The following is a 19,225-nucleotide window of genomic DNA, read 5'->3' on the forward strand; positions in this document are numbered from 1 at the left end:
TGCACAGAAACAGAAGCAGATCCCCTGGACCACTGGGGGGCTAGCAAAGGGGAAGAAGGGATTGTGTTAATCATGAAGTAACAGAAGAATCAGACTTGCAGCAATTCTGAACAGACAGTAAGAAAAGATAGCATCAGGCTGAGATGGGAGAGAATAGGTTGGAAGGCTTCTTATTATTTGGGCTGTTTAGGTGTGTCAGGAGGCTGCTGGAAGCTGAAGTTTTCAGATGTAGTATTTTCCTCAGAATTTTGCGTTAAATTTATGTCTTTATACAATGTGAGAGAGTGAAATAGAAAATGCAAAAGGAAATATTACAGAACTCGACTTAAAACTCCCTGAGTAATTTTTATGGTTATGTGCAATTCCCACAGGTTATTGTCATGATCACTAGTCTGTTGGTATTGCAACTTACTCAAATATTTTCTCCATCCCCTAGGTCCTACTTAGAAGAGGAATATAATATTCTTCCTGTGAATTATTAGTGGAGTGGAAGCTAACAGCATCTCTGTAAATGATGACGACTTACTCCTTCTTGATGATCTTTCTTTGGAGCTCTATGTTTCATGTGATTCATGTGATGCCATCCCAAAAAAGGACTAACAAGCACTCAGGCAGTGAAAGGCTAACAGGATTGTCAGATAATGATGGAAAAACACTGCACCGCACCAAGCGTGGTTGGATGTGGAATCAATTTTTCTTGCTGGAGGAGTACACAGGTCCAGATACTCAATATGTGGGCAAGGTAAGCCTTGTCTTTAAAGGATTCCATTAAAGGTAATACATCTGACACCGTTGGTATTTTCTGTCCTTCTCCACAGTTGTTTTGCTTTTCATAAAGAAACTGTCCCAGTTTCTCATTTAAGTCAAACAAAGCATGTTATGGACTGTCCGAGTCTTCCTTAGTTATTCAAAGTGGTGGGACAAATGAAGAAGCTGTGAGGAAAAAAAAAAAAAAAAGAAAAAAGAAAACTATTCAGACTAAAATGTTCTGATTTCTTATTACATATGCCCATGCAAGTTTTTTCACTGAATAATTTCTAGTTTTCAACTGTTAAACATAAATATTAGATAAGGGAATAGAGAAGTTATGCCTTAATTCATCTACCTTGTGTGATTTCTCAGTGTACTGGGATGTGTACTTCCTCAAGTAAAATACAGAATTCTATTTATTAATAATAAAATTGCTGTCTATGCATAATTCCAAGTATGGATTAAATGCTTGAGGAAAAAAAATATATGTTTTTCATCATTTCTGCAATAAAGTGAGATCTTTACTTAATGGCTTGAAAAACTATCCATTCTTTGAGACCTACCTGCATCAGCTGTTTCTGACAAAGCCATCTCTTGGTGGTGGTAGCTCTCATATTCTGGTGCCTAACTACCAAATGGGTTGAGACAACTCTAATTCAAACACCTCAAAATAATTTTTAATATTTGCTAAAATCTCTGGCATTATCATCTGGAAAATGTGGAAAATATCTCTCTTTATTAAGAAACAAATGTTAAAGAAGCCAACTCTGGTTAACTATCAACTTGATTGATTCTGGCCTCATGTATACCAACACTACAACCATACAAATCTCTTTTCGATTAAATTAATTCTGACTCACAATAACTGAAATAAGATGACAGCCATAATCCTATTGGTAGATCTGTTTATCAGTGTGTAAAATAGGAAGGTTTGTTGTAGATAAAGGGGTCTTCTGTAAGGAGTGAACTAATTGTATAGAGAGATTTCTAAAAAAAAATGGTTGGAAATAGTCTTGAGTAAACTTGCAAAGAAATGATACCATAATATAGCTCTCCATAGTCACAAGTTATACCTACACACAGAGAAATATATTTTTTTTAAATAGAAAGCTGTCTTAGAAGAGAAGTAAGTAGCAAACATAAGAGTTCATTCCAATTTCATTCCCACTGCTACAGATGAATGGACTCCAAACCATTTATGTCATTCTAAATCTCAAATAAATTAAGCTTAAATCAAGACTATTATCAGCATCTCTTTTTCACAGAAGGAATGCGTACATGATACACTGCAAGAGATGCAAACTTTGCACTTATTCCAAACCAAATAAAAGGTATTGGACCTTATGACTGTGAAGCTAAGTCCAGGAAGGAAAACAAATGGTTATACAGCAGCTGGATCTGAGATGATTCATTTCTTACAACTCAGATAATATGCTGAGATTTTTCACATTTCACTGCAAAATATTGTACAAAGGCCCTGAGGGAGAGGTCAGTACTACTGATTCTCTAAACAGATGGAAATCACCCCATGTATTACCCTATGTTCTAAAGAGGTGGAGTTGGATCGAAGTGATAAAATCCATGTGGTTGCATTAACTCTAAAGCTGTTTATGATACGACAAAATCATAGTTCTGTCTTCAGTGGTATAAAACCACAGTAAATCCATTTGAGTTAGTTCAAATTATCCTATGTTCACATGATATACAGCACCAAGAGGGAACTGCTACAGTGGGAAGTCAAGTAAGGAATTTCTCAAAAAATGAAAACAGAAAAAAAATAAAGAAAACAACAACATTTTTGAACAATTGTGTTCTGAGAAAGGCTTAAAGCTTAGGTTTAGTATTCTCCTGTTCAAAATGATGTTAATTAGCAAACTGGTATGTGTGAAGAGAGCACTTGTATTCCAGCCCATGGGGACTAGTTCATAGCAATTATTGTTGTCCAGTCCCTCTTTAATATAGGTATGCACAGGCAGATGGATTACTGGGGTAGAATAATAAATACTGTACTAAAAAATTAAGTAAATTGAATTAAGAAACTTTATCAGGAAATAAACTTCTAAGGGATAATAGCCATAACATTGTTTGTGTTTCATTAGTGATGCTATTCTGTTGATACATGTCATGTTGTCGGACAAGCTGGCAACTAAGCACCATGCAGCTACTCACTCACTCACTCCCCCTCCACCCTGGCGGGTGGGGAACAAAATAGTTTAATACTTGAAATAAAGTAAAATATAATAGCAACAACAACAAGAAGAATAAGTTTAAATAAAGAGACAAAGGAATAAGTACCCCCCCCACAGAAAAAAAAAAAAGACTAGTGATGCACAATACAATTCCTCACCACCATCTGACCAATGCCCAGCCCACCCATGAGCAGCAATCAGCCCCTTACAGCTAACTGTCTCCAGTTTATATACTGAACATGACATTCAGTGGTATGGAATACCATTTTGGCTAGTTTGGATCAACTGTTCTGGTCATGGTCTCTCACAGCTTTTTTGTGCCCCTCTTCACTGGGAGAGCATGATAGACTGAAAAGTCCTTGACTTAGGGTAAGCACTAAGCAACAACAACTGAAATGTGGCTCTAAAAAAACAGACCTCATAGCAGCCTTCCAGACCTCCTAGCAGCCTTCCAGTATCTGAAGGGGGCCTATAGGGATGCTGGAGAGGGACTCTTCATTAGAGACTGTAGTGATAGGACAAGGGCTAACGGGTTAAAACTTAAACAGGGAAAGTTTAGATTGGATACAAGGAGGAAACTCTTTCCTGTTAGGGTGGTGAGGCACTGGAATGGGTTGCCCATGGAAGTTGTGAATGCTCCATCCCTGGCAGTGTTCAAGACCAGGTTGGATGAGGCCTTGGGTGATATGATTTAGTGTAAGGTGTCCCAGCCCACGGCAGGGGGGTTGGAACTAGATGATCTTCAGGTCCTTTCCAACCCTAACTATTCTATGATTCTATGATTCTATGGCTGTGTTATCAACATTTTTCTCAGACTAAAGCCAAACCACAGTGCTGTAGCAGCTACTGGGAAGAAATTTAACTCTATCCCAGCTGAAACTGGGATAATGTTTTATTTTGTTACGAGTGCGTTCTGTTATTGTCAGTAGGGTAGGATCACTCGGTATGACATAAAAAGGTAAAATTAATTTACTAAGAAGGATGGGTTCATGGGATGGCGAGAAATTCTGTGACATCCACACACCTCTTATTTTCACTGCTCAGGCCCCCAGCCTAGTTTAGACCAGCATCTGGGATCCAGGAGAATTGGATGCTTTGTCCACAGGACTGTCCAAGTCCTGGCTACACTCGGTGTCAGGGGTCCCTGGAGAGAGGATTTTCACCCCCATATCTGAGGTGTTATTGTCTTAGGCAGCTCTTTTAAAAATTAGGTTGTTGGTAGCCAATGGCTTCACTAGTCAAGCAGATCCAGGACAATCTCATTCCCTATATCTGAGGTCAAATAACAGTTGTTACTGGGGTTACTCTCACCCTCTCATCTTTCCAAATATCTTCCAAGAATGGGAAGTGATTAACAGATCCATCATCCCTGTTTTTTGTTCTTTTTTTCCTTCACATACCAGGCTAATTAAACATTTAGGGTTGGCAGATGCAATCATGGTCTCATTTATCCCAGTGGTGTTTGTGGGTAGGCTTCACCCTTTGACAAGAAATTACTAAAACTGAAGTTTGGTGTACCTGTAAAGAAGACAAAAAACAAACTCCATGCAAACCTGGTGCATGTCTTTCAGACTAATAACGGATCTAACCTGGTGTAACAGACTTTGAACAGCTAGAACAGAGCTTATGTTCCCAATTATATTTAGGTAATTTTTAGACAAAGGCAGTGACAGTGAGGATAGGTGATGTAAAATGGAGACTGCTAACTGCATTTAATGCACTTAGCAGAAATAGAAAGTATTGTTTGATGAGCAAAGTTAACATTCAACAGCTGCCAAAAGGCTTAATGTCCAGAACAATTGTAATAAGGAAATTACTCAAAGAACAGACCTAAATCACTTTCACCTTCAGGGACAGGGCTTATATGCATCTTGTGAATGAGAGTTTTCAAGGCCAGGTTGGACGAGGCCTTGGGTGGCATGGTTTAGTGTGAGGTGTCCCTGCCCCTGGCAGTGGGGTTGGAACTAGATAATCTTAAGGTCCTTTACAACCCTAACTATTCTATGATTCTATGAGAGTCATCTCCAAACAACTTAGAATATATTCGTCACACATCTTTCTTTCCTCCTCCCAACTCAGATGACTCCTCTTACGTGCTGGTGCATGCATTAAAAAAAAAAATAAAAAAAAAATGCATACAAGATCTTTACCTATATTAGGTCCTGTTACTTGTACCTGCAACAATGCAAGAAGTCCTTATGGCATTCTTTGATTTCTTATCCTTTAAAATGATATTCAGGAAATGATAAGAGAAAAAAATGGCTCCATCATTGTAGATGTTTTGTGGAAAAAAGTGCACAGATATAAACTTTACTCTGGAGAGTTTGCAACTGAAATATTCAGGCAGACATAAGTAAGGTAAGCAATATTATAGGATCCTAGTGAAAAAAATACAGAAGAAGAAAAGAAATTGTATTTCTAAAAACTACCATAATCCTTCAGGTTGCCTGTTGCCTATTGTGAATGTTGATACCTCCGTGAGATCATCAACATCAGGCATTTTCAGAGGATGTAGTGAGAGGAGCTGCAAAGCTCATGCTTCCTACCAAAAATTCACAAAAAAAGAAAAAGAAAAAGTGAATTACACTATAACATTCAGAGTTATATGAAGGGGTTGAGAAAACGAAACACCTGACTGAATATCATACTGTGGCATTCCTTGATTTCTGGGAATTGCCTTTTTTTTCAATAGGAGAGAGCCACAGTTCTATCTTCTCAGCTCTTACTAACTTTAAGCCACAAGAAAATCCTAAAAAATTAAATCTAAACCACTGATATAAGTCTGGCAAATTTATCGACTTCCTAAACAAACAATCCAAAGGGATAATCTTAAAAAAAAAAAGTTGATGGGGTGATGTTCTTTAATTAAAGAAAAAGCTAATAAAATGCACAGAAGGCTCTAAGCAAGTAGCCCTTTAGGGATAGTTTTATTTCAAAAACTAATATTGATTCTATGTCTCCACTTCTAAATAACTCATCTGATACCATCTGAAAGGCATCAGTTGCGCAAAATGTCAAATATGCTACCTTTTTAACTCCAGACCTTATCTTTAACTCTAGCACCTATGAAATATCCACTGTCAGGAAGAAATGGGACTAATCAAATTCATCAGCCATTTTGGAAAATGCTGTCCTTTGTGCTTTACAACAATATACTTCAGTGATTTCAAGAGACAAGAGATTTTCCCTCCTTTAAGTCACTCAATTACATTTTTTTACATGAAAACTAGTCTCTCCCTATATCAAACTGGCACTTTGCTAATCAATGCTGCTAATCTTGATGGGCAGGTGATATGTGAAATTCCATGCAATGTATGTCAGACCCAAACAGTTGTCATATCCCACAATTTAAAAAATAAATAACAACAACAAAAACATTTTTGTACAGCACCTGCAACCTTTCTTTTTCATTTTAAGAGAGGAAATACAAAATCAAATAAAAAAGAGCTGACACTGCTCAAAATTAGCTGTCCCATGAATAACCTCCTTTTCAGTAACTTCCATAAATATAAATGAAATAGGCTTTGCATGACATAAAGCATCAGTTAATTGGATGCAAACTGAAGAAAAATCTCTGTTCAACTCCAGTTAACCAGTGAGTTTGATTCATGACATTTGTCTGTGCACCTGAGTAAGAAGTATAAAGAAAAATATTCAGAGGATGAGGTTTTTTTGAGGGAAGTTTTCTTTTTTTTTTGGGGGGGGGAGAAGCCAGGTATAACATATAGTTAAATTCAACCATTTATTTCTTGTTGTCTGCAATTAAAAATATTCAGATATCTCCAAATGAGGTTGCCTAATATAGCAGTCCGCCTTATAAGAACAGAGTCAAGATCAGAACGTCATTTAACAATATAAGAAGTCTCAGTGAATTACTAACCTTACCAGACTTGCTGTTATTTAACATGAAACTTCATTCCGTTGCTTGATTATATATACTGTGTGCTTTCCCCCTCCCCTCCCCCCCCCTTATTTAATAGAATTGGAGAGTATTTCCGTGCAAATAAAGACTGAAAATATACTAATGCTGGGAAATATGTTTTCACATTGTTTTGCTGGCTGCCTTTAGTACACCACCAAAGACCAGAGCAGGCTCCCTGTTAACATGCAAAGCAGGAGAGAAGTCAAGAAGTGGGATCGGTGAAGCCCTTTCTCTATTAGTCTTATCCCAGTTCATCCATCACTTGTGCCTTTAATCAATTTATGCAATTAATCCACAAGGATTTCTTTACATCAGTTATTTTCCCTCCACAGAGCCAGTTTAAGAACCACTTATTGTAAGGATGAGAGAACATACAACTGCAATATCCTTTCAGTGTTTCAGGTGTGCCTTCCATTTTGTTATAGATGAATCCCACTTGTCTTATTTGGAAAACTGTTGCATTTAGTACAGTACATAAATGCTGCTAAAGCCAGCATGTTTCTTTGACATCTTTTGAATTAACAGGATGATATGTTTCAACAAAACAACAGAATCATCAACAATCATATGTTACTGACATATAAACATGCAGAAGTGTAATTCAAGTGGGGAAGATTTCATCACATTCTTAATGTGTTCCATTTAGCATGCTCTGTGTCCCAAAGCCATCTTTTAAAAAATAACTCTTGAAGATTTAATAATATATTTTCATTAGAATATCTGCTCTCTCTTAACAAAAGTATTTTCAGATTAAATAAAAGAAGAAAAATTATCGGGTCTCCTGGATCTTCTTTTATCTTGAATTTCCTCTCTCAGACCCCGAGTTTTTCCTTGTCTTTGAATGAATACTGCAGAAATAATTATATATCAAACCAGAAAGGAAAAAAGCCGTAACAACAGAAAAGATCAAAGAAATAAGAAAAAGAGTCTGACTAATATTTAAAAAAAAAAAAAAAAAAAAAAAAGGAAACCCTATCTGGTTCTGGTTCCAAAATTAATAAATTATCTCCACTTATATTGCATTCTTCAGCCAGCACATTTTTTCAACAAATATTTGGTCTAATTTCAAGCAGCCATATCTCTCAGCAGATGAATATCCAAAATCAAATTAAAACAGAAACAAGCAAACATAGAAAGAAAGGTTAAAAAAAATAAATACCAGAAGTCCCTCTCTGCAGATGAATGAGTAACTTAACTACAAGTACCAATAAAGACTCATAGCTTTACTTGTTTAAAAATAACTTATTATCCGAAGGCTTCCAACATGAACCATATTGAAAAACTGTTGCAAAAAAATATTATTTTTGACAAAAAAATAGTAAAAAACAAGGTTCTCAATAAAAGTTGATTGCTATTTTTAAAAAGAAGGATGGTGAGCCAGGGACAAAAAAAAATCGGTAAAAAACAAATGCTGCATCTTCCAAAAACAATAGGACTCTTTTCCTTTGAAGAGGGGACAGCAACTCATTTCTGTTAACCTAAATAATTTTTTTTATTGGAAACTCAAAGATAGTGAAGAGATCTAATCACATCAGGCATAACTTAAGTATAAACAGTTTAAATACGAAATGTCTACAATGTTACATTGTAGTGATAGGTCTAAGCTAGAATTTTACAATCTAATTTGGACATTATATTTCACAAAACAATCACAGAATCATAGAATGTTTTGGGTTGGTATGGACCTTAATGATCACCTAGCTTGATGGTAAATACAGTCAATACAGTGAAGTAGTAGGTAAAGATCACTCAGAGAAATAGGATTATCTTGATACTGGGGCTTTTCATGTCAAACTTTTTAGTTTGTCACACCAAATGCCAAAAAGTCCACAGTGATCACACATGGAAGTAGGAGAATGGCACAGGTCCGTCTGTTCTGTTTTCAAGGATTCTCTGTGTGTTTTTCAAGTTCAAAAGCTGAATTAGTGAAACTGCTTGTGAAAAAACTAAACCAAGAATAAACTCAAGGACCCAAAAAATATTAGGAAAACTTCACAATGTTTAGTAAACTTTTACCTTGCCCCTTTTTTCCTTTTTACTTTCCTCTCTCCCAAGACAGAACATCCTGTATGCAACAATTTTCAAGTAAAAAAAAAAAAAAAAAGCTAAGAACTACTGCATGCCAAGGAGAAATTGCAAGATATTTTTTGAGAATATAGCTAGGCTAAATGACACCTTCATCCACAGCATGAATACAGGCATATGAAGTACCCAGCTACTTCTGAAGCCAAAGCAAAAAAAAAAAAATTATGCTTACCCAACATCCAACATATCAGCAAAAGGCTACTATGTGAAATCTAGTCTATTGTTCACTACGCTTATTGCTTTTTGCTTAATCCTAGTTCCTCTTCACTCGGGATCTCCTGAGTGTTCTTAAAACAGCCAGGGTTTCGACTAGGACAACAGTAAAAAGGGTCTTGGGGTCTGCTCAGTGGAGGACTCCTATGTGGAGTTTTCTGGGATTGAGGGTGTTCACAGACTAACAAAAAACAAGGCTCAAAGTAAAAATACCTAAAATAAAGAAAGCGGGCATGGAAAGTGGAGAGTGTAATACTACTCTGTCTCAAGTGGTAACTACCAGTTGCCATATAAAATACCATTTTTATTTCAGTAACAATTGGCTTTTCTGCGTTTAAAAGCGTCTTAAAATCATAGAATAGTTAGGGTTGGAAAGGACCTTAGATCATTTAGCTCCAACCCCCCTGCCATGGGCAGGGACACACCACCTTAAACCATGCCACCCAAGGCTTCTACCAACGTGGCCTTGAACACTGCCAGGGATGGAGCATTCACAACCTCCCTGGGCAACCCATTCCAGTGCCTCACCACCCTAACAGGAAAGAATTCCTTCCTTATATCCAATCTAAACTTCCCCTGTTTAAATTTTAACTCGTTGCCCCTTGTCCTGTCACTACAGTCCCTAATGAATAGTCCATCCCCAGCATCACTATATGCCCCCTTCAGATACTGGAAGGCTGCTATGAAGCATCCACGCAGCCTTCTCTTCTCCAGGCTGAACAGCCCCAACTTTCTCAACCTATCTTCATACGGGAGGTGCTCCAGTCCGCTGATCATCCTCTTGGCTCTCCTCTGGACTTGTTCCAACTGTTCCATGTCCTTTTTATGTTGAGGACCAGAACTGTACACAGTACTCCAAGTGAGGTCTCACGAGAGCAGAGTAGAGGGGCAGGATCACCTCCTTCGACCTGCTGGTCACACTCCTTTTGATGCAGCCCAGGATACGGCTGGCTTTCTGGGCTGTGAGCTCACACTGCCAGCTCATGTTCATTTTCTCATCAACCAACACCCCCAAGTCCTTCTCCACAGGGTTGCTCTGAATCTCTTCTCTGCCCAACCTGTAGCTGTGCCTGGGATTGCTCCGACCCACGTGTAGAACCTTGCACTTGGCATGGTTAAACTTCGTGAGGTTGACTTCAGCCCATCTTATAAGCATGTCAAGGTCCCTCTGGATGGCATTCCTTCCCTCCAGCCTATCAGCCGAACCACACATCTTGGTGTCATCAGCAAACTTGCTGAGGGTGTACTCAATCCCACTGTCCATGTCACCAACAAAGATGTTGAACAAGACTGGTGCCAACACCGATCCCTGACGGACGCCGCTCGTTATTGATCTCCAGCCGGACACTGAACCATTGACCACAACTCTTTGTGTGCGGCCATCCAGCCAGTCCTTTATCCAGCAAGTGGTCCACCGATCAGATTGATATCTCCCCAATTTAGGGACAAGGATGTCCTGTGGGACAGTGTCAAACGCTTTGGACAAGTCCAGGTAGATGACATCAACTGCTTTGCCCTTATCCAAAGTTCTGTAGCCCCATCATGGAAGGCCAACAAATTGGTCAGGCAGGATTTCCCCTTGGTGAAGCCATGCTGGCTGTCACCAAGCACCTTGCTGTTTTTCATGTGCCTTAGCATGCCTTCCAGGAGAATCTGCTCCAAGATTTTGGCAGGCACAGAGGTGAGACTGAGTGGTCTGTAATTCCCCGGGTCATCCATTTTCCCCTTCTTGAAAATGGGGGTTATATTTCCCTTTTTTCCAGTCATCGGGAACTTCACCTGACTGCCATGATTTCTCAAATATGATGGCCAGCGGCTTTGCAACTTCATTTGCCAGCTCCTTCAGGGACCCGTGCATGGATTTCATCAGGTCCCATGGACTTGTGCACGTTCAGGTTCTTAAGATGGTCTCGAACCAGATCCTCTCCTACAGTGAGCCCAAGGTCTTCATTCTCACAGTCCCTGCATCTACCTTCCAAGACTTGGGTGGTGTGGTCAGATCCTTTGCCAGTGAAGACCGAGGCAAAGAAGTCATTAACAACCTCAGCCTTCTCCAAATTCAGGGTAGCCAGTTTTCCTGATAGCTTCCAGAGAGGGCCTACGTTGTGCCTAGTCTGTCTTCTATTCTCTACACACCTATAGAATCCCTGTTATCCTTAACATCCCTAGCCAAGTTTAATTCTAACTGGGCCTTAGCTTTCCTAACCTGGTCCCTAGCTTCCCGGACAACAACCTTGTATATTCCCAGGATGCCTGTCCTTGCTTCCCCCTTTTTATAAGCCTCTTTTTTCCCTCTAAGTTTCCTCAGTAGCAACTTATCCATCCAAGGAGGTCTCCTGGCTCTCCTGCTGCACTTCCTTCTAGTTGGGATGCAACACTCCTGAGCTTGCAATTGGTGATCCTTGAATATCAACCAACAGTCTTGGGCCCCCTGCCCTCTAGGGCTATATCCCATGGAACCTTACTAAGCAGGTTCCTGAAGAGGCAAAAGTCTGCTCTCTAACAGCCAAAGTCTGCTCTCTAGTCTTGATGTTGGCAAGATCCTTATGCCAAAAAGATCTGTCTTAAGGAAGTTGCCATGATAGGTAACTTGTTCACAGAATATCCCCATCTTCTTATTACAGCTTTGTAGGCTGGTATTTCTCAGCCTTGAATGTTTAACCCGGTGGGAAGAGAAGATCAGCTTAGTGGCAGTCTGCAGAGCTATCATATCTGTTACTAGGCAATCATTTATTGTGCATGAAAAGATGGGAGTGTGAGGAAAATGTACTTCACAAGATACTTTTCAAGTGTTGTATATTTATTGCATTTATGACATAATGGGAGTGATTCTAAAGAGGGGAAATGTTTTGACTATATTGTGGTTTACTGGTACCTGCTAGCCTCGTGATAAAGAGTGCAAAACCCATCAGAGCAAACAATTATGTGACTGCTTAGAAATGTCAATTTGACTGCAACAGAGGGTGGTATTGTGCAATATCTTGTCTGTCAGAGAAAGGTTTATGAATAGTCACCTTGAAGACAAAGAGAGGAGCTGTCAACAATCAACTGTCAAGTATATCATGTCTTTTCTTCCTGTCCAATACACCAAATCCTGTTGATTGCAGGAATCATCACACACTTCAGCCTTTTTGGAGACTGAAAAATATGTTAGTATAGACAATGTAATCATTGAATATAAAGCTACGCTGGGTATCAATCAAAAGAGGAACCTGTAGTCTCAGTTACAGTAATAAAGAATTATGGCCAAATCCTTGCTGTATGTATTGCTCTAGCAACACAAACACACGGGGCTAACTTCTCTCATATCAATCTATGATCAAAAAACTCTGCTGAAATATCTCTGTTCTGTTTTTACACAGCAGAGTGTAATAGAAAGAGTGAAAAAGCATTCCAGCCTCCATGAAAATTTCAGAAGTTATAAATTCCTTCCATCTTGCTTCACATTTCAGAGACAAGTATACCCATTTCACATGGAAGCCATCATATCATTTTTGTCAAATTGGGAGTGTGAGGAAATGATAATCAGGCAGATAATATTAAATGAGTTTTAGTTTTACCTGAAGATAAAGTGTTTCTATGTACTCTATTTCCATGGAGGAAACCTAAGGAGAAATATTTAAGTTATATAACTCTTAACAAAATCTCCAGAAGCTGTTTGGAATGGTTGATTTAGCTATGAGAATAAAGTTTTAGCCCAAATGTTGCCATAAGTAATTGCTGATTGTGGAAATAATTACATCTATAAAATGCAATTCCTAACAATTATCTAACGAAACATTTTCTCAGAACATGTCTATGTATGAAGTGTTTCCACAAAATATCATTAAAAAAAAAAAAATAAAGCTCTGGAATATCATGAAAACAGCCATGAATCAGCCATTTGATTGAAAGCAGGGCTGGGATGTATTGGGCTAAATGACAACACACTATAAAAAGGAGGAAAAAACAGAACCAAATATTTAATAGGTACCTACCCGATGAACAGTGCTTGAATGCTAGAATTCGTGATATAAATGATTGTTTTAACTTTTTCTGATGCATAAAAAAAACCCCACAGAAGTATTTAATAAGATATTGTTACTTTCTACTCAAGCATTTATAAAATACATTTACCTCACTTAAACATTAAATTTGTGGTGATTCTGACCACTTGTAGGCATTTTTGCCTCTTCAAATTTTAGCTGTTCTTACATATTTCTTATTAAGAGCTGAAATAGATTTAGTTTCTACATACTGAGAAATAGTTTGTTCTTATAAAAAGTTCTGGTTTACAACTTGTATGCAGCTTAAGTGGCATTAATATTACTGTATCACACTGTTAAAAATGTTGCAAATACTGTTGTAAGTTTTAAAAATGGTGCTTTTCTGATAGTTCAGTCTTACAGGGATTGTAAAAGTAAGCATACTTTTTCTTTTTAATAAGCACTTGTGATGAATAAATGCTGTCAAATACCAGGAGGTAACAGAGCCGTAAATGTTCACGTGTAACTGGGTCATGTAGCTGACTGAAAGTCTTGAATTAACACATAAAAATAAAACATAGAAAGTATTTCCTTACTTTGTCTCTCTACCACTATGTCATTTGCATTTAAAGTGCTGACACTAGAGGTCTTTTAAATCAATAATTAAGAAAAAAAAATGAAAAAGTTACTGTATGTTTTTTGTAACACAAATGACTAAAAGAAATAACCATGTATATTTATCTTTAATTTTAAACCTATATTAATCAGATATAAACAAATTATGTGGCCAATAAAATTAATATAAAGAGGAACTTCTCATGGAAGCCAGCATTTCTGTACATAAATAGAAGCAGGGGTGTTGCAACAAAACAAATTAAATTATTAAAGGTTTTTAACTTCCTCCACAAGTTTAACAGAACATTAAAATGCATTAATCTCTGTGCATGCTAGTAATTGTGAAGTGGAAGAGGTCATAGTGTTCCCACCCATTCCATGTGAAAGATTTAGAATCACATGCAGAAAGGCATTAAGTGAAGGGCAAAATGTGAATCTACCCCAGAAGAAATTAGTCTTTCAAAATACTGTTAAAGGAGGGAAACAGGACTGATCCATTCTGTATTCATTCTGTTAGAGGTACTGCAACTAATTGTGTTTGTAATTCAGGTGGCTAAATCTGTTCTAACTTAGAAGTGTGTAAAAGAAAAAAAATAAAATATTTGAATATGTGTATATATTCTATATGTATATATATTTTGTCTGTGTATATATATGTATAAAACATTGTTTTACAGTAAAGAAAATACATTGATCTAAAGGGTAACAGAGAAAAGGATTAATAAAACTTTATAATGCTGATGCTATGATTATTAATAATAATTTTAATACTTTACTAAGGATCATTCAACAAAATCAGAGAATCACAGATTTGTGTTGTAAGGGACCTTAAGATCATCTTGTTCCAACACCCCTGCCACAGGAAGGGACACCTTTAATATGAAGGTAAATATCAAATTATTTTATATTAAATGAGACAGGCAATGACATAATATCTGTTATTCTGAGGAGAAAACTTCAGCAGAGTTGCTGAAACAGTGATTTGAGGTCACAAAGCTAGTCAATGACAACAGCTAGATGAAGAACTGAATAACCACTGCACAGGGAGAACATAATGACAGGGCTTATCTATTAAAAAAAAAATCAAGCAGAAAGAATAGCACACATCAGGAGTGAAAGCCGTTTGAAGAAATCCCTTATTTTGAATATTATCAAAACCTGAAGTTCTATCATAAACCATCTCCAAATGGTCAACAAGACCGTGGTCAGCATTTAAGCTAGATGAAATCATAAAATAATTAAACAAAAAATAAGTTTTACTTTGTGCACTGTGTGCTTCTCCAAAGTACAGAGTAATTCGTTAGTCAGCATTGAAGACTCCAGTTCTCCCAAAAATCTCCTTTTTATCATGAAATTAATACAAAATTATCATTGATACATTCAGATCTTTATCTGTTTTCACCAGAAGCAAATGCTTTGACTACCTGAGTTGTTAAACTAACATTAGTTTAACTTAGTTTAACTCATTCTTTATGCACTTCCTTCTGGGCTTCTTTTTCATTGATATTTGGTCTGAGAGTCAGAAAAAAAAAAGGTGAAATCTCTCTTAAGTAATTCCCACACTGTCTAATGTCTCCTTATTAATCTGACTTCATCTGATCAGCTTGCAGATTCAGCTACTGAGTTAAACATACCCTCAATGAAGCAACACTCTTCAGGGCTTTATACTTGGTTTGTGCCTTACGTTTTGCCTATTCTAAGCACTACTTCTCTATCTTGGAATTTTCATCTGAAGCCCCAGGCAGACTTATCCTTGCTCTCCTCTGAGCCATAGTCTTCCTGCTTAATCAGACAGGTGCAATCAGCCTGTGGTTTATGCAGAACGTGAAGCCCATCTCAGGCCCCCTCCAAATGACATTACACTTAAAAGATTCTGTTGTGCTAGGAAAGTAATTACGTTGTTTTGATAATTATTACAGCTATGGCCTAAATAACCAGTATCAAAGGACCTTAGTGACTCCTCAAATCAAACAGTGATTTCACCTACCTTCAACAACTGTTAATTTGGAAGTTTAGCTTTAGATAAACATTTAAGGTATTTAAAGAGTTACCATTTAAAAACCACAGTCTGAAATGAGTATTGAGGAATTAACAGATTTCTTTTTGTGAGGTCTGTATGGTGTTTACTTTATTTATCAGATTGCAAAACAGGGTCTTAAGAAAAATACATCTTTTAAAATGATGATTTGAAGCTTTGTGGTAGAGATCATTGTGATTCAATAAGCATGGAACTCAGAATCATCACTTCTTAGGTTTTAGATCCATTCATATAAAAGTAAATATGTTTTAAGGATAGTAAATATCTTACATTTTTTTGAATATTACTGGAAACAAAAAATAGTTTAACTGCTTAGGACTTCCTGAAAAACATTCAATCCTGATCTGTAGAAATATGTCTACAAGTATACATGTCTACATGAATATATACACATAAAATTGTGATTAAAAAGAGTAAAATACTCCTTTTATTGATGTATTTTTCAGACCATTGTGGATGACCCACAGCTGGAAACAGTTCAGTATAACTTCAGTTAATGCAATACATGTCCAAAGTTAGGGCAATGGGTAACTGAACAGGTACAAAGGCATCAGATTTAAAAAACAAAAGAAACCAGACCCTCCATCCCTGTTCCCCCCATCCTAGTCCCCATCTGCCTCCCCAGTCCCTCTAACATTCCTATTCTAATGTGGCAGTTGTAGATGCTGGGTCTGGGAGGACACGAAGTGTAAAAGAAGCAAAAATTACAGTGGCCAGACTTGCATTCCCTCTCAAACCAGCACCTCCTATTATCTCTGAGATAAAGTACTTGCCTATACAAACCATTGATCTCTCTTACTAACGTATTTCTCACATGCCTATTAATGTAAAGCTGAGTCCAGACCAATTAGTTGTGTGGAGGTTAAGACATAATTTGTCCATATGATGAGCTCTTGCTGCTTTTATTCCTGCCTACCTCTGTGACCATCTTTTGGAACAACACTACATTTTGAGTGCCTCTGAAACAGAAAGAGATACAGCATACAGAAAGAGATTTCAGTCAGAAGATTTTGGTGAGAGAAAAATACCCTTTCTTATTATGAAACGTTTAAAATAATGATGGATTTGCCACCTGTTCCAGAGTTTGATTAAAGTGACAGTGCTTAATTTTATAATGTGCTAATTTCTGACCTGTGGACATAATTGATGACAATAGTCCCTTCCTGAAACCTGTATCTTGTATTATGGAACAGCCAAATGACAGGGTACAGCAAAACATGAAAATCCCAGTTTGGCTTTTTTCATCAGGCTGGAAACCTGCAACCCAGCTGTTGATTTGGAGAATAGAGAGAGGACAACAAACAAATTATATGTGCTGTGAAATCCAGTTCTTTGTGCAGAAGTAAGAATTTAACTACTGTTCTGGATTTAATTAAACTAGTAAACGGGGCACAGAAGATGTAGAAGGTATGCACTCGAGAAAACATCTCTGGTTTCCAGTACTCCATCATGGCAATGGGGAGAATTATGTGGAATTAATTTCCCTATATTGCGTGTGTATCAGCAGAACCAAAAGACTACTGAGAATTCTGCTGAACTCTTCCTGAATGAAAACCAGATTTACCCTTACCTACTAAGTCAAAATCAGCACCTGCAACTGATGTCAGCAGTGTTTTTCACAATAACGTTCTCTAGAGAATTTGTAACAATAGGCAGTTGAACACAAGGACCAGATGCTGCAAAACAGAAGATAAGAAATGTAAATGTCATTTGCCTTGTTTAATATACAGTCACTTAGGTTACCAACACACAGAGTTTTGCTGTTTAATTAAGAAGTTTGTGCTGATGTCACAAATTCAAGTCAGGTAAATAAATTGCCATTTAACACATGCAGAAAACTTTTGGTTAAACACATATAAGTAGGAAAGAAAAGCAGTGCAGATACAACTACTGCAATCCACACTGAAGCACTACTGCAGTTATTGATATCTTTTGAGTTTTTAATTATTTAAAATGCTAATGAAGGAGAATATTGGCTGCCATTTTTGCTCTATGCTAGTTTCTGTAAATGTCAAAGGTCTGAAATCATATATTGGGGGCACTGGTTGATATCCTACCTGTCACTACCATTCAACATATTTTCTGCGAGATTTTAAGGTTGGTTGGGATGCTACAAGCTCTTATTTCAAGTACACTTCTTGCATTTTAGGGATGAATTAATTTGTTTTGGTTTAGGTAATACTCATCCACCCTCCTTCACAATTACTACCTTCTTTCCCACCTCGGTATGCATAACCTTCTTTATTTGGAGTAAGCTTAGAGTGATAATTACGGTCATTTCCTGGGCTCAGATCAATTTGTGCTTTAATACATACTGGGCAGAATTGGAAAAGTCAATCTTTTTTTCTCTTCCACAGCTTCAGAATAAGTAGCACAGTAAAAGCACCATATATGAATACAAATTAGATGTAAATAAGCACACGGCTTTGCAAAAGTAACATAAACATGTGCTCGTGTTTTCTTGTATTTTGCATGATTCCTCCCTCAGCCCAGGAGCTTTATCTAGAAAATGTGATTAAAAGGTGTTTGAGGAATCCTAAAATAGAAAAATTTTCTTTTTCCCCTTTCATTTCAGAAAGGGTCACTTTGGACACACCTGAATAGCATATATTTCCCTGTTCTTTCACATTGCTTACTATTTATGCTTATTGTTTTCACATTCAAGAAGACATAAGCATGTTTGAAAGAATCATGCTATAATCTTTGTCTTCCTAGCTTCAGTTTTCCTCTGCTGACTTGTGATAGTCTCAATCCAAAATAACTGGCACCATTTGCAGTTCATATTTTTATTGTTTTGGCTCCAGGAACTGGAAGATAAAAAAACCCAGCAACCAAACCCTAATGTCCTATTTCTTTGAGAAAGACCTTTGAATTATACACATTGCAACAAAACCCTATCCAGCCAAAACTAACAAAAAGCATGCAGTCAGTGACTGTTCCAACCATCTGATATATATATAACTATACACAAATTTACCATTTTAATTTTTTTTTGTGTAAATAGAGATGCAACCTAAATTTACTGGTGAAGGTGGAAATAAATAATAGAGAAGACTGCAGTAGACTCCTGAGAAATTGCTTTACTCAACTATAATGTGAAAAAGGAGCTAAACCCTTTAGATTATCATAGCTATGATATAGGTTAAATTTAAAAAATGCTGTAAGGACATTAAAATTTTATAGTATAATATGTAGGACTTTTGCTCAAGAACTTCTACTTACACACAACCGTAGAAAGAAAGTAAGGATGAAAATCCAGGTTTCTGGAATTTGGGCCTGGGCATGGGGATGCTCATGAATTTACTTGGCCTCCATGTCAGATATCAATCCACATTTGTTACACATCTGAAAAAAACAAATCCAAAACCAAAGAATTTCTGACTTTAAAACTCTGTATTTAAAGAGGCACCATTTGTGCCTGCCATGTGCACCTGCATTCTAGGTGTGA

General features: G+C 37.2%; 1 protein-coding gene across 2 annotated transcripts in view; it reads left to right on the forward strand.

Moving 5' to 3' along the window:
• The first annotated feature begins 476 nt into the window (after positions 1–476).
• LOC130593923 (cadherin-9) overlaps positions 477–19,225 on the forward strand; it is a 65,725-nt gene continuing 46,976 nt past the window's right edge. The window contains exon 1 of one of the 2 annotated variants that reach the window (XM_057399424.1): positions 477–742. In XM_057399424.1, the coding sequence (XP_057255407.1) occupies positions 512–742 (231 nt within the window). In that variant the 5' untranslated portion in view covers positions 477–511. The remainder of the gene's footprint in view (positions 743–19,225) is intronic. The other variant, XM_057399425.1, reaches the window with a different exon arrangement.

This window comes from Pezoporus wallicus, unplaced genomic scaffold (assembly GCF_028554395.1).
Source record: "Pezoporus wallicus isolate ANWC-B61680 ecotype Strahan unplaced genomic scaffold, APGP_CSIRO_Pwel_v1 contig_818, whole genome shotgun sequence".
NCBI classification, from domain to species: Eukaryota; Metazoa; Chordata; class Aves; order Psittaciformes; family Psittacidae; genus Pezoporus; species Pezoporus wallicus.